This window comes from Neodiprion fabricii, chromosome 5, assembly GCF_021155785.1.
Source record: "Neodiprion fabricii isolate iyNeoFabr1 chromosome 5, iyNeoFabr1.1, whole genome shotgun sequence".
Lineage (NCBI taxonomy): Eukaryota > Metazoa > Arthropoda > Insecta > Hymenoptera > Diprionidae > Neodiprion > Neodiprion fabricii.
In genome coordinates this window covers 18,181,944-18,196,814 of record NC_060243.1, presented here as the reverse complement: position 1 = coordinate 18,196,814, position 14,871 = coordinate 18,181,944, and the positions used below count along the sequence as shown (strand labels likewise).

The following is a 14,871-nucleotide window of genomic DNA, read 5'->3' as shown; positions in this document are numbered from 1 at the left end:
AAATTTTGATCTTTGGTTTGAGGAAAGAATTTTCTTCCGATAACTTATAAATTTGTATTGTCAAAATCGTCCATTCGTTGATTATTCAGTCAGTCACGGTCACTTTCTGTTTATTCCTGACTAATTCATCCAGCAATAAATTATATTTTATATAATTGTGGAAAAAAGCTAACGTGCGTAATTTTTTTTTTTCCTAGACCGTAGCTTTAATGAAGAAGAAACACAAATTTCGCGGGCATAAACAGTCAAAATTATTTATTCAAATTGGCTGACGTTTTGGTCGTAGCAAAGGTTGACCTTCCTCAAATCCTGCACACAAAAGTTTGCATACATGCCATTGTTTTTTTTTTTTTTTCATATATATAATCTTTTAAGCGGAACCGACTATTAATATCGCAAACCGTAAATCACAATGATTATACTTTTAACAGAGTTATCTAACTAATGTCGTTCAATTAACAAGTTAAACTTTTACATTTTAAACTAATTCAACGTCGAGAGACGGAACAAGGAAAGTTTGGAGGTTGAATCTAGGTATAAAACTATGCGCGATGTGAAAGATTCCATTTTTACCAATCGAACAATTTCATGATACAAAACGTAATTAAATCCAATGTCAAGAGTTATTATGTAAATTGATTACTTACAAAACGTGACTTCTACTGGCGTTTGAGATCGAGTTAATTCAGTGCGGAGCGGAGAAATGACAATTTTGCGGACAGATTGATATAAGTAACGGACACGGTCGATTTTATCGATTGATGTGTATAACCGAGATTATAACAGCGCCTAAATTTGAATTGTAGGATCAGATTTACATAATTTAGTTCGTATTTATATCAATGAAGCATATGAATTACTTAATCCATCAACACCGGATCATTTGTTTACTGTATTATGTTTTTGAATGTTGATAATTTCTTTAAAAGATCTACGGTAATGATTATTCACAGAGGTTAACTCCTTTATATTTTTAAAATCAAATATGTAGCCATGAGTGAGATTGTGATTTACCAAAGCTGATCTTTCAAAATCTTTACATTTACAATCATGTCTGTAACTTTTAATTTAGAAAATAATGTAGAAATAGTAATAATACGTTGTACACCAACTTGACACCTTGTTTTTTAATCCTATGTTGCCACGCCGGGGTCCCCGGGACCCCAGAGTCATTTTTATAGTCTGGCCCTTGAATAATGGGAAGGGGATGAGCTTGGGACTGTGTCATAAAAAAATTTTGGATTCTTCTCAGTAGTGACACGGGTTGGTGGGATCAATTGCCGTCGAGCTGCGAATGTCTAAAGTGAGTCTGGGGTCTCCGAGACCCCAGTGTGGCAACGACGCAACTTTTTTGCGGGTGAGTGCTTCTTCTGATTTATTATTCATTTTATGTTTATACTTTTACATATTTGCTCACCGTAATATTTGTTCCGCATTTTTGTGATGATTTTTTTCTCATTTGAAAAAATCGTAAAAATGTAGATTGGCGCTTCGTCTTTAAAGCTCCGTATTGACCAGCTTGTTTATCGTTCTCGACCACGACGAGATCGCTTTGATACTTCAAGATTTCACCAGTAAAAACGGAAAAAAAATTGTCATTGATTTAACTGAAAATTGAAATTAGTAAATACCTTAAATTACACATAGATATTTTACATTGATGTTTTTCCCAATTTTTCCGTAACCAAATTGACTATATTAGGACTGATCGCTACGCCTTCGATTTGTTGGTAAGACCTGATATTGACAGTGAAAAAACACAATTTTAACGAGTTTTAATGATTCAAATCACTCGTAAAATGTAGTCAGAAGATTTTCAAAATTCACCAAAAATACAATTTCAAATAAGTTGTCTGTAATTACTTCAGTGATCGTAATTGTCACTTTGATTGGTACGTATAATTTTAACCACGAACATGAATTTCTTGTAATCGTGTTTGACTTGTGAACGAAATATTTGTTAAATTAATTTGCAAAATTGATTATATTGTATCATATATTCTAGTTTCAAATTCATTCGATTATTTTCGCCCCCGATTCTACTGTCCCAAATCAAATAAACATAGAAATAAATAAAAATAAGAAAAGCAAGTTAATGAATGACCGAAAAATTTCTCCCAATTAATCATAATTTATCATATCATTAATGGTCAGATATTTTTCCATGTCTCACTTACACTCGATCTTCCCATTTACGCATTACTAGCAGGAATAGTTTTACATATTTAATGAAAAATTTCTTAGAAATTCACCGATGCGAACAGAACGATACTCCAAATTAACCCAGAAGAACGACTTTGAAAAATAATCGTTTATTTTTTTTAAAAATTTTTTTTTTACTTTTAAGCTGGAAATCTGACCTTATAAATTCGCTTTAACATTTAAAAACAGTTTTCAATTCGTTGTGTGTTTATTCTCGACTCGCCATAACGGTAACGAATAGGTAACAACTGCTAGATTTTCTAGCGAACAGCTACGAATCTCATTCTCATTTTGTAATCAGAACTATATTTTTTCGGTTGCGGTAAAAAACGAAAATAGTTCAAGACTGCACTGTAACCACAAGTGGAATTTTTCTCACGTTGTACGCAGTAATATTCCAGTCAACAATTCATTTATAGCGAGCATATTATGCAAAAATAGATTGAACACCCAGGTAGCGACAATAATTCCGGGTTGCGAAAGATTAATCAGATACGTGGAAATCGGCTTTGTCCGTCTGGTCAAGAGTGAGTTTACAAGAACGGCCTTGCCTTAGGAATGAAGTGAGTGTTATGGACCGTACAGAAAGTGGATAAAACTCACAGGCTGAAGTCGGCAGCCATTTTTAAAAAAAATTGAAATTTGTCATCGATACTTTTTATTAATTCGATGACGAGATATTCGCACGTCGAGTATTCATCGGATTATTATATTTGTAAGTTGCGAAAACGTTTTCGAAATAAAACAGAAGATACTGGAAGTATGAGAAAAAGTTTGAATACTGATGTTTCCTTTGAGACTTCACTCTATAATTTTTTATTTTATTTACAAGACTATTTTCAACAAATATACTGAAACACCTTTTTTATCGCGTTGGTGTCGTCAATTTTTTAATTTTACAACATCTCACTGATACTCATTATGTTTAACGAACGCTAATATCGAATTGACTACTTACTGAAAAAAGGAAAACCTGTTTCAACGACTCGTCGAAAATAGTCTTATGAGTAAAATGAGTAGACCGAGATTGAACAAGTCTATTAGATATTCAATCGCTTGGAAGTAATTCGAAACAATGCACCGCAGTCTAATTTATTGTTTGAAATTTCGGTAATTTTTATTTTGTGCTTTTGCAGCAATCTTCTTGACCCACGAGTACAGTAACTTGATCAACACTCCGAGATGAAAAAGTCTCAATTCCTTACGAATAATTCTCCTCAAATTAATACAGTCAATTTTTTCTACCGCGTAATAATTGAGTATTTGAATGAAATTTTTTTATTTCACATTCTTGTAGATTGGAAAAAAATATTTTGACGTATTATTTATTTTTTCGATTGAATCAAAATTGCCATTAATATAACAGATTGAAGACTATAACATTGTGACGTCACCCATGTTAAGATATATCTATATATATTAAAATCAGTGTAATTCAATCACCTATAACATGAAAAATTATCATTTTTAACGAAAAAAAGTACGTCCTCATTATTTTGGCTTGCACTGCATTATGGACCCCTAAAAATGGAAAAGAAAATTTCATTAAAATACTCAATTATCCAAACATGCTGGTTAACTCTACGCGGCTACACTTGGATAGTTAAACGCATTCGGCGGCTGGCAGCCGGAGTTTCTAGGTAGAACGCTTGCCCGCGTCTTGTTTTATTTGCGCTACAATAATATTCGTTAGAAAGGTGCACCATGCCGCAGCTCGCTGTTAGGAAGCCTACGGTCCGATTCGAGGAGTTGACGACGGCCTCCATCCCGAGGCCCCCGTCTGGGTGCCTCGGAGAAACACGCCTTGCGTTTTCCGTGACCAGTTTAGTCGCCTTTCTCCTCTTGCGGCAGTAGCTTAAGTCCGAATCGGCAGTCGATGCGGTTCCTTCGCGCCGGATTGAACATCACAAGCAGCAGGAGCAGCAGCGGTAGCAGAAACGGCGGGAAATTTGAACCGCGTTCCTAAAACCCGGACGCCGCGCGAATTTTATCGCGTCGCGAAGTGTTCCGCGTTCCAGTGATACGTACGTTTACTTCTTTTGGTTTCTTCGTATTCTAAGGATTCTTTCGAAACTTCGACACCATGCTGCTGTTCAACGGCGTTATGATCTACTGCTTATTGGCTACGGCATTCGTTTCCAGAACCGGTGAGTTTAATCGCAACGTGCTTTCACGTGTTCCACACTCGGTGATCGTGCCTCACTTGTTTCCCTTTTCGCGGTCCAGTCCAACGAATGAAAAGTATCACTACGCAATCTTCAATCTGCACATTATGCACGTCAATTTTTACCCTCGTACCCGATTTCCCGACTAATTTATTCGGAGTTTCACCTTGACGATGCAATAGCTACTCGGCAGACTCTCTGAGGATACTGTGTAATTCTAGGTCAAATTTGACGGTTTAACCGTGATGAGAATCGTTTCAGACTGATCATTAGCGTTTGTAAGGTGAAGGCATCGAAGAATGCTTCAATCCGATGTGCACAAATTCCAGTTGAAGACCATGAAGATGCTGTAATAAGTGTTATCAAATGGTCTTTGGCTTGCTTACGTTCCGTATTCTTCACTCTCTCTGGTACTTGCAGAATTTATACACCTTATGCTGTGTGCTGCTGAGAAGTATCAACTCACACGGAGAATATCAGACCTAGGAATTACGTGTTTTGTTGGAACTTCGAAGGTTGTTTCTTAGGCCCATAATATGGGGCTTCTGACGCGCGGTTTTATCTACTGGGCTTTTCTTTGCGCGATTTACAACAGATCAGTTTACCTAAAATTCACATTTTATACCATAATAATATATTCGTTCACACCTGAATCTATGACGAAGGCAAAAATACGCAACGGGTTGCATTTGCCATAGCATTCTACTCATCAAGTTGCTGATATTATCAATTTTACCCAGAGTGAAGAGAGGCCAATGAGGTGAAGCTACATATCACAGGCTTCATATCTTACGGTTAGGCCAAGGAAACGTTCAGTCCTAGGAGTTTGAGCAGAATCCATGATCCGGATTCCCTTCTTTTCAGTCTCAATTTTTATATTCACCATGAGACGCTCGATTGATTTATATAGATTCGTCTACTGTTGTCGTCTGCACTAGTAATAGAGTAATTACCCTACGCAAAAAGAGTGGTTGGAATACTATTACGGATCGGAGGAGTCGCTGATTTCTTCGTGTACAAACACTTCATCAGATCAGCCTGAAATTCTTACACTGGTCACGTAGTGATACGCAAGTTACTTTTGACGAACAAAGAAAGTAAGTTGAGTTTGGTTATAGGTGGCGAATGCTTTTTGTTAAGAACGCTTTTTTTTTAAACATTCAATGATCAAGACGTCAGTAAGATTCGTTCCTGGAAAAGTACATTTTTTGCGTCTTTGAAGTTTTTGACAGATTTTTGCCAAAAACTGTTCATCAATATTTCTGAATCCGTCAATTGCTCACGGTTAATGAATAAAAATCCATTACCTCCAAACCAAATTCCTTATTCACTTTGTGAGTGATAAAGTATCTTTATGACTCCACATTGGGTTAGAACTATTTCTTCTAAACTAGATTCTTATCAATGTCGTTGGGCATCGAAAACATATTATAAGCTGACGTGATTTCCAAAAGATTTTCAAGGATATATCTTTTCATTCTAGTTTCACCCCAGTTGGTTCCGAAACGTTGCGATAAAGAATGAATTTCGCTTTTCAACATCTTTCACACGGTTCGTGCGGCGTGCATAAAATTAGACTGTCAGTAAAACAAGCTTGACTTTTGAACGTCTTTGACATATGAACTTTAGACATTTCGTTTTGTCTGACGCGTCTACAACCTTGTATAAATATTGTACAGTAACGTTCATTAATATCTTGGGCTTCCGGCTAACTTGTTTGCGGTCCGAAATAAAACGCGAGTTCGATTCTATAAGAATTATGTGACAATGACTCCCAAACTCCGACGTTGGCTGGATCGCCGGTCATTGTCACGTAAATCGTATATAATCGAATTCGCATTTTGTTTCGGGCCGAAAACAAGGTAGACGGAAAGGGAAGGCATTAATGAACATTATTGTACAGTACAGATCTTTCTGTGAACCCAACGAATACAATGTTTAATATTTCTTACACGAGAACAAATGAAATCTTAAAAATTACAATTATGGTTTCTTTGAATAAATTATGCATTTCGCACCACGGAGATAGTGACGATTTAAGCCGACATAACGTGACCTAACCAACGTGTAGATATCATTTCGAGAAAGTTACGCAGCGTTGACGTAGTGATATACATCACGTCCGGCGTTGCATAAGCTGGATCAGATAATGAGAACCGAAGTGGCCAGGTACCTGGGCGTTCCATCTCCCGTTTTTTGTTTTCTTCAACCTCCCGTGGCGCGAAATTTGAATCGGTTTAGTGCACGCGAGATTGAAAAACTGAAAACCTTCGCTCCCGATAATCACAATCTAGCGTAATAACGTTCAAAGTGAATCGTTCGAGTCGACGCTAAGTTTATCTGTCACAACAAAACCAATAAATGAAACGGTGAAACTTATTAGTCCAAGTAACCGACTACGCATGCGAAAAATAATCTGTACTTTCGTCTGCTAGGCAGGGCAGCCAACCTACACGAAACGGGTCACGTGATGTAAAACTCTCCCGCGTTAAGTGGAGAATTGACATTATTGCGATGACTCGTATCTGTCGGTCAATTGACAATGAAAGTTTACTACATCGACTAAGTGACATCAGCTCAACTGAAAAAAATTCGCATCGCTTACTCAACCTCCGTGAGCCGAGTTTCACTGTTGAAGTTTAAAATAGGCTAGCCTGAATGAAAATTGGATAAATCTTGCGCATGCGCAGACGGACATTCAACTTGATAAGTCTTACCGTTTTCCCTCGGTATTTTATATATTACATCTACGTTCAGTTTCACTTCCATCGTTGTGTATAATAGTGTGTACACGATCGGCACGTGATCAATTATACCAGAATCACTGTGCCGTCGTCACCGCTATACCAACACTTTTGCTTTTTGCTCGAGATGTTGACTTGCTGCCGCGACAGGTTGTGTCGTTGTTGAAACGCTCGCAGGCATTCCGTATCAGCACATGATTGAAACACTCCAGGCCAGATCGCATAACGGGTCCCGCGACAGATCGAAGATTTTGCGATTACGTCAACTCGAAATAAGCTCTCTTACACCGTTTGACTTTAAATCACCGTGGCAGATTCAAATCTCCCCGGCTGACAAACGCGTTTGGGTGATGATTATAATTACAGCACGTGATAATTTTTATGCAAAATTATTATTCAATATAGGCTGTGCAAAAAATGAAGTAAATTTCTTAATATATCGTCACGTATAATTATTAATAATCTATGAAAGAATCCTAACTCATTTTTAATTTTCCTCTAAGTGTGTCAAGAATCATCTGAGAATTTTGTGTTTCTACGTCACATGAAGTAAGATAGAAACAAGGATAGAAATACTTGGAAAAAATATTCCATTATAAATCGTCGATTATTTTCAAATTAAGGAAGATTGAGAAAAAAATTGGAACACTTTCAATGATGTTTGAAGAACTTTTAGAATACTTTTAAAAATCTCGAATGTGTATATCATAGTGGTCAAAAAACTTGATGACCTATAATAATTTTTAACTTTGAAAATTCATAATAAATGGACTGTTCATTAAGTCTTCATGTCCATACACATTTTAATTTTAATTTTCCTCTTCGACATCGTTTATGCAGATGAAGAAGAAAATTCATGGATACTTTTCCTTGTTACGCAAAATTTGGTCTAATTTTGAAACACCAATGAAATTTCCTGAGTCTATTTTAACCACGATCAACAATACAGTTTCATGCAGATATGGCTTTTCAAAAATATTTCCTGATTTATAAATTGATAAAAAATATATATATACATATATATAGGCACGTACAATTAAAGAAACGATACCGAAATTTTAGCGAGTTTTTTTAGAACCTTTCAAACACTTGAACTGTCAACACCGCAATATATGTAACGCTAAACTGAGTCATTAGAGAATTTGGCCAAGTAAAGTTACAGCATTCGAGTTTTAACACAGTTGTGAAATTCCCTTCAAGACAGCGAAAGTTTTTCTTTGCCTGAATGTGTAAACACTTGATAGTTTGCAGCTGGGTGAACCAGTTTTTTTTTTTTTTTTTTTTTGTTTCACATCATTTTTTCTTTCAAATCCATGTGTGTATTCACGGTTATACAACAAATGTATCGAAAGTGTAATAACGTATCTCTACGTACATAATAGATATATCATAAATCAATTTATCAAACAGTTCCGCTACCTTTTTTTTTTTTTGTTTTTATATTACATACAGTTTTTTACTACACTTGTATCTTTTTAGTCTTTTAACGATATTCAAGTTGGTGAAAATTGTATGGGTACAATCTTTCTTGCACTTTCGGCTTTCGGTGCCAAGATCGTCCGACAAATCCCAAAGTTTTATCGAAAGTTCATTTACAAACCCGAAGATTGCATAACGCGCAGTAGATTCTCTCGATTTCGTCTGGCATTAATTGCGGCGAGAAAAAAAAATAAATAAATAAATATGGAATTAAAAAAGACACCTTCTTTTTAGAATTTACTGCAACATAAACTTGCGTCGTTACATATGCAACTTATGCGCTTGTATGCCAGTCGGGCTGGGCTGATCGCCGACAATCGGTGAATGTTATTGCCCGTTGCGATCTAGGCGGCCGGTTTTGTCCCAGGCCTGTTCACTCAGCCTTGGCTCGCCTTTCCATATAAAACCGATCAAGTAGGCACGGCTCCAATTACCGCAATCTCCAAATTGACCCTTATTCCAATGCAAACCTGATCCTCGTAGACTCTGCAAGAGGGTTGTGCATCACGCCTATACATGACACTACGTGTACATAGGTGACATATTTACACCTAACACCTGTGTACAATTTACGTATATATATTTTCATACACACACATACACTCGCATGTATATATATATAATAATCTCGTGTACATACGGACATGCGTAATAAGTCGCGCAGTCATTTCGCAACCGAGTAATTCATCGTGAGAATATGTATCTTGTTACGTGTAACATATACACAAGCACGAGTATTATACATACGTATGTATGTGTATGAATGAGTATAGTTGTGACAATAACAATTAGTTGAATAACAATAATTGAGGTACAATTGTTGTATGGGTGGTTAGACCGCGGAGTTGAGTCGAGTTATTACTATGTAATATCACAGAAGGAAAAAAACACAAGTCCGCATTAAAGTTCGTAATTAAATTCTCTAAACAATTGCGTAGGTGTGTACGTATATATATATAGATAGATGGTTAGATGATACACAAGCATAATTATTTGAAGATGTAATTTCGGGCGAAACTTATACTCGATTTGAGAAATAATTGTGGAGAATTAAAAGAGTAGTATTCGGGGTGACCGCTAGGTGGTGCTTGATTCTCGAAAATCCAGTCAATCCTTGATGGATATGACACAAGACTTGTGATTCACATTACATGTGTTAAATTGTTCCTCAAATTGTCGGTTCTTTGGCTATCCGATCATTTCGGCACGATTTGGAAGGTTGAATCCGGACACAACGTATGAGAGAATTTTATAACAACAAAAAATAACCTTGCTAAAGAAATGAGAACAGAAGAAATAATAATTCTGGCGGAATTTTATTCAAAGGCGATGAAAAAATATCGCACCATATCGGGTTTCACATTGTGTGGTGGAGAATAAGTAGCTTGAAACGTGACGGAATACGGTTAAACACACCCTTCATTTATATCCTTCGAATGTGAAGTGTAGGTTGGCGCAAGTATACGTTATTAATGCGATGTATGTGTGGAATCGTGTTTAAGTAAAGGCGTACAATTCCCACCGATCTAGTGACCTTATGACCAGTTTCAAATGGAATAAAAATAACCAACGCTGCAACTGCAGAGAGAGAATGTATGTAGTAAAACAATGCAATGCAAGTGATCATGCTCCTGCGATTACGTATATTTAATATTTACCCATACGTTTAAGTATTATATACACGACCGCACCATGATACATAGTGTTTGAAAATTAAAGCTGTGTATCGCATAATGGATCTATCGTAAACATCGATTAAGCGTTTCATGACAATTTCTATGAATCGTTTTTCTGAATAGTCCGTTAGTAATTGGTTTTTCCAATCAGCCGTTTTCCGATTATTTCGTCAAAAGGGTATTTCAATTATTTGCTTTTTCGATCAGTCGATTCATCGCACATCCCCGTTGTTCCTAAGGATATCTACCAACAGACTGCTGAAAGCATGGGTGAATTTTGGAAATTCGTATTTCCACCGAATAAAAAGTTCATTTTGATACAGGTTCGTTTTATTCAAAAGTAACGATATCAAGCCTTATGTCCAAGTGTTTTTGACATGAGAATCAATCAATAGAAAGCATCTTTATGACAATAACGTCAGCTACTTCGTCTGGTGACATGTTTTGCGGTGGTCACAATACGTCAAAAGCGTCTGGATAGATTTAAAAATATCTTGAAATTAAAAAAAAATATTTATAACTTAAAATCTAGAGACAGTCATCTTGGATAGTTAAGCTTCTCGGTATCAATTTCCATTTACAATTAAATTATCATGTTCTTTTGTAAATTGAATGAAATATTCGGTAATTCCGAATTAAAAATCGAATTTCAACTTTAAATGACTTTTATGAATAAGTGAAAACACAAAACAAACTCGAATTGTGGAAAAGGGGATGGACTGTCTAAGAATACTGTCTCCAATTTTGCAGTAAATTAGTTCAATCGTTTTAAATATATGTATCTTAGGCACTGCAAAACATGTCACAGAGCAAAATGGTTGATGTTATTATCAATAAACAATGACTGTACTTCCCTTTAATTGATTCGCATAAAAAAAAATATCTGAACGAAGTTCGATCCACATACTTCCGAAGGAAACAAACCCCAGTCGAATCAAACAATTCTTCATCCGGTTTAAAACTCCTGAAATTCTCCCAAATTGTTAGTCGTTCATTCGTATATGCCTCGCAAAATAGCCTACAGACTATACATTTATCAGTCCTTTCCGTATCCTGCAACGCTGAATCTCGATAAACTTGCGTACATAATAAGGGCATGGACAGTTAGTACTCCCCTGCACTCGTTATTCGTAAGATTTAGACCAAAGCGAAACCACAACAATGGGACAAATGATAAAAAGATAAAAAAATTTTCGTTGCATTCTTGATTCCACAGAGATCGGCACAAATACTGTAGTACCAACTACTTCAGTGATAATATAAAATATTCTATAATATCTTTAGTGGAAATCATTGTTACGTGTTGGCTAAAATTTGGTCCAAGCCACGAATAATTCGTCCGTGAAACAGTAGAGTATCCATACCGTAGGCATAACCCGTAGACGATCGTTGCGGTAACATATATTGGGCGATTGAAAGTATCGTTCGATAATGAATTATAGCCTGTCTCCGCCCACCTCACACTTTTCGAGTATTTAATGCCAAACGTGAATTAATCGCCGACTGTCCCAATACAGGCGCAAATCGGCGCCTAGCGCATGCGCGCGAATCAACAACTCATCGGCAAAAAGCCTTCAGCAGCAGACAGCAAATTGACAATCGAATTTATTCGCGATGTATCGAAATGCGCGGAACGCCGAAGAAACAACTGCGCGGGCGAACCACGTGACTGTTTAGAACGGTCCGAAACTACGTCTGGAAATCTGATGGCGGCCTTGAATCCGTTAGGTTCAGTCGAATACAGTTACTTATATTATACAGCTCGAATATTGTGGGTGTATAATATAATAAGTAATCGTCGCGCCGACGATCGTTGTTTTTATGTTTTTTTCTTTTTCTTATCAATCTTCTTCCATTTTGATTAATTCTTTAGTCTTTTATATCTCGACTGTTTCTGTTATTATTTTCTTTGTTTCTTTCGTAGACGGCAAATTAATTTCATCACGTTCTTCTCGCCAAACTGAAACACCATTTTAAATTAGATCACAGCCATTGTGATCCTTACGGTGTTTTTCAATCGCCGACATCTACGCTTTCAAAATACGTTACAAACTGTCGTACCCTGACAACGTAACCTCGAAATAATTTGTAGGTGTACCGGATATCCTCTGATAAGAAGCATACTCGATACTGCATTCTTTCCGCTTTCCATTGCAATAAACAAAAAAAAAAAAAACAAATAAACAAATAAACAAAAATAAAAAAGAAAATGCCCTAACCAAATCAAAGGTCACGTTGCTTGCATCTTTTTCGAGGTTATAATATCAACCGCTCCGCTAGTACGGACAGTGTTTTGAAAGTTTAGATGTCAGAGCTGGAAAACCACGAAAGCACGGTTCTCAAAATCGACTAAAGAGGAAGCAAAAAGTGAACTCGTACACTTGATAGCTATTAGCTTGTGCTTCCGCCGAATATGTGAGCTGCGCTTATTATCCCTGGGCGAGACCCTGCAAGTGTCCGATATTATGCAAGCCGCCGCGCTCTAGTTTTCGAGCTCCGGTATGCCGGCTCACTTTCACTCATTCAGTGGGCCCCCGACAACTCTTTTATACACGCTGCTCTCTCCCTCGTCTCTCTCTCTCTCTCTCTCTCTCTTTCTGTCTTATTCGTATGACTTTCACTTCTCTCGGTTTCATAAAACCGTTTGTTTTTCTCTTCCTTACGTCCTTTGAGCGCGTGCATGCGCCGGCTTTTAACCTGGAGTGTAAATTGGTCCTCGGATGTATTATGAAAATATATTATGAGATATTTAATTATTGTGGGTAAAACAGCTGTTTGCATCGATTAATTCAGCCTAGGATTTGACGCAAAATTTCAATTTTTTTTGTTTTTTTTTCCCCAAACGTCAGGGGTAAAGTTAAATATTACAATAACTTCCTCCCCCGTTAACGATTTTTGTTGATTACACGAAATTTTACAACAAACTTGGAACTTTTGTTTGAAATATGAAATCTATCTAACTAACACTAAAATAACGTGCTTTTGATATCTATTTTTTTCGGTCCTTGTCACTGTTGTAATAAATAAATCAGTATCACCATGGATTCCCGAAAACTTGCAATGCAAAATAATTTTGTGGATCTAAAGCCCGTTGAAGAGAAAAAAAACCTAAACTAACAAAAAAAAATCTCATTTTCAGATTGTGACGCCAAGTTTTGTTTATTCATTTCACTTTATTTCGTAAGAGAAAAAACCATCGTTCTATATCGAAATATTATGCTTGAATTTCGTTGACTACAAGAAAAAAGTTGTGAATTTTGTTTTTTTTACCCTTTTTGGAGGAATTGTTGTCAAATCTTTGAATGTTTTTTTTCCATATTGTTATTATTTTCATACATCAGATCATACTAGCAAAGATCTTTCCAAATTGAATAATGCAACTAAAGTTTTTTATTAATTGAATTTACGGTTCTTAATATAATCTTACGCACTAAGAAACGATTATGTTTATGATATCCGGACCAATAAACTTGCGTTTCACTCTTTAAACTCTGATCAACCAATTTTTCTCTTTATTATGATTTTTTTAAAATTACTATTCAGCGTATATCAGACAAAGAGAAAGGATTTATCGAGTCTGTAGAATATTTTTCGCATTGACGAAAATGTTATTTGAGGCAACAAAAATTGGCCAGAACCTAGTTCGTTGTCAAATCGGAACTAAATTTATTCGAATTGGCAAAAAATTTTTGTCGCGATATTCAATTTTCACTTCTGGTAAATTCTACAATTCTTATTTTTATTTTTTTTTTGACTTGCAGCGAATCGAGTAGTACTGATAGAAGCTGATCGATCGGGTGCGAATCAAGACGCGATAGTCACGCTCGCATAATTCCGCGTCGCGAATCCGGCTTCGATGCATAAATAGAATGATAGGAAAATCAACGTAAGCAATTCCCACATCTTTCCTGTCGGCGAACGTGATCGGGAATTACAGCCACTCCCTACCGCTATCGACACACCGATTATACGGACTTGTTTTGTTCCTTTTTCACACCCCGAGGCTAATTGTCCTCGCGTATTAAATCTCTGACTATTACACGCAGTTTGAACGGATTTAAAACTGACTTATATGTACGTGTATATTCGCTAAATTACCCACATAATACATATATTGCGCCGCATGGCATAATACAATATGTATTACATACATGTATAATATGTATATTTACAATATTATGTAATTTAACTGCTCTGCTTGCATAAATTAAAGTCAGTTCTGCAGGGTAATGATGTGAAATATTGTATACACTTTATGGATTAGCATTTCATAGATTACTGTTATTAGTATTATTATTATTATTTATATTCGTTTTTTTGCGCTTTCAGTATTCAAAAGTTTTGAAATAAATGTGAAAATGTAAATTACTGCGCAAAAATCTGCAGAGTGGAACAATCTGAGTAAAACAATCAAATCTGCGGCTTGATTATGCTTGTGTTTTTTTTTTTTTTTAATACGAATCTCGTATATCATCTCAATTTAAAAAAGCTAAAAAAATCTTAGATGTTGAATAAAAACCGACGAATTCTTACAATAACTTGAGATGAAAATCGGGCTACTAATTGTAATTCTGCAGATATAGAAGCTTCAAGTTTGGAGCTGAA

The 14,871-nt window shown here is 36.1% G+C and overlaps 1 protein-coding gene across 2 annotated transcripts in view; it reads left to right on the top strand.

Annotated features, from left to right (window-relative positions):
- Positions 1-4,011: 4,011 nt before the first annotated feature.
- The window catches only part of LOC124182233, a 57,850-nt gene continuing 46,990 nt past the window's right edge, over positions 4,012-14,871 (top strand). Inside the window, exon 1 of one of the 2 annotated variants that reach the window (XM_046569185.1) lies at positions 4,012-4,349. In XM_046569185.1, the coding sequence (XP_046425141.1) occupies positions 4,286-4,349 (64 nt within the window). In that variant the 5' untranslated portion in view covers positions 4,012-4,285. The remainder of the gene's footprint in view (positions 4,350-14,871) is intronic. The other variant, XM_046569184.1, reaches the window with a different exon arrangement.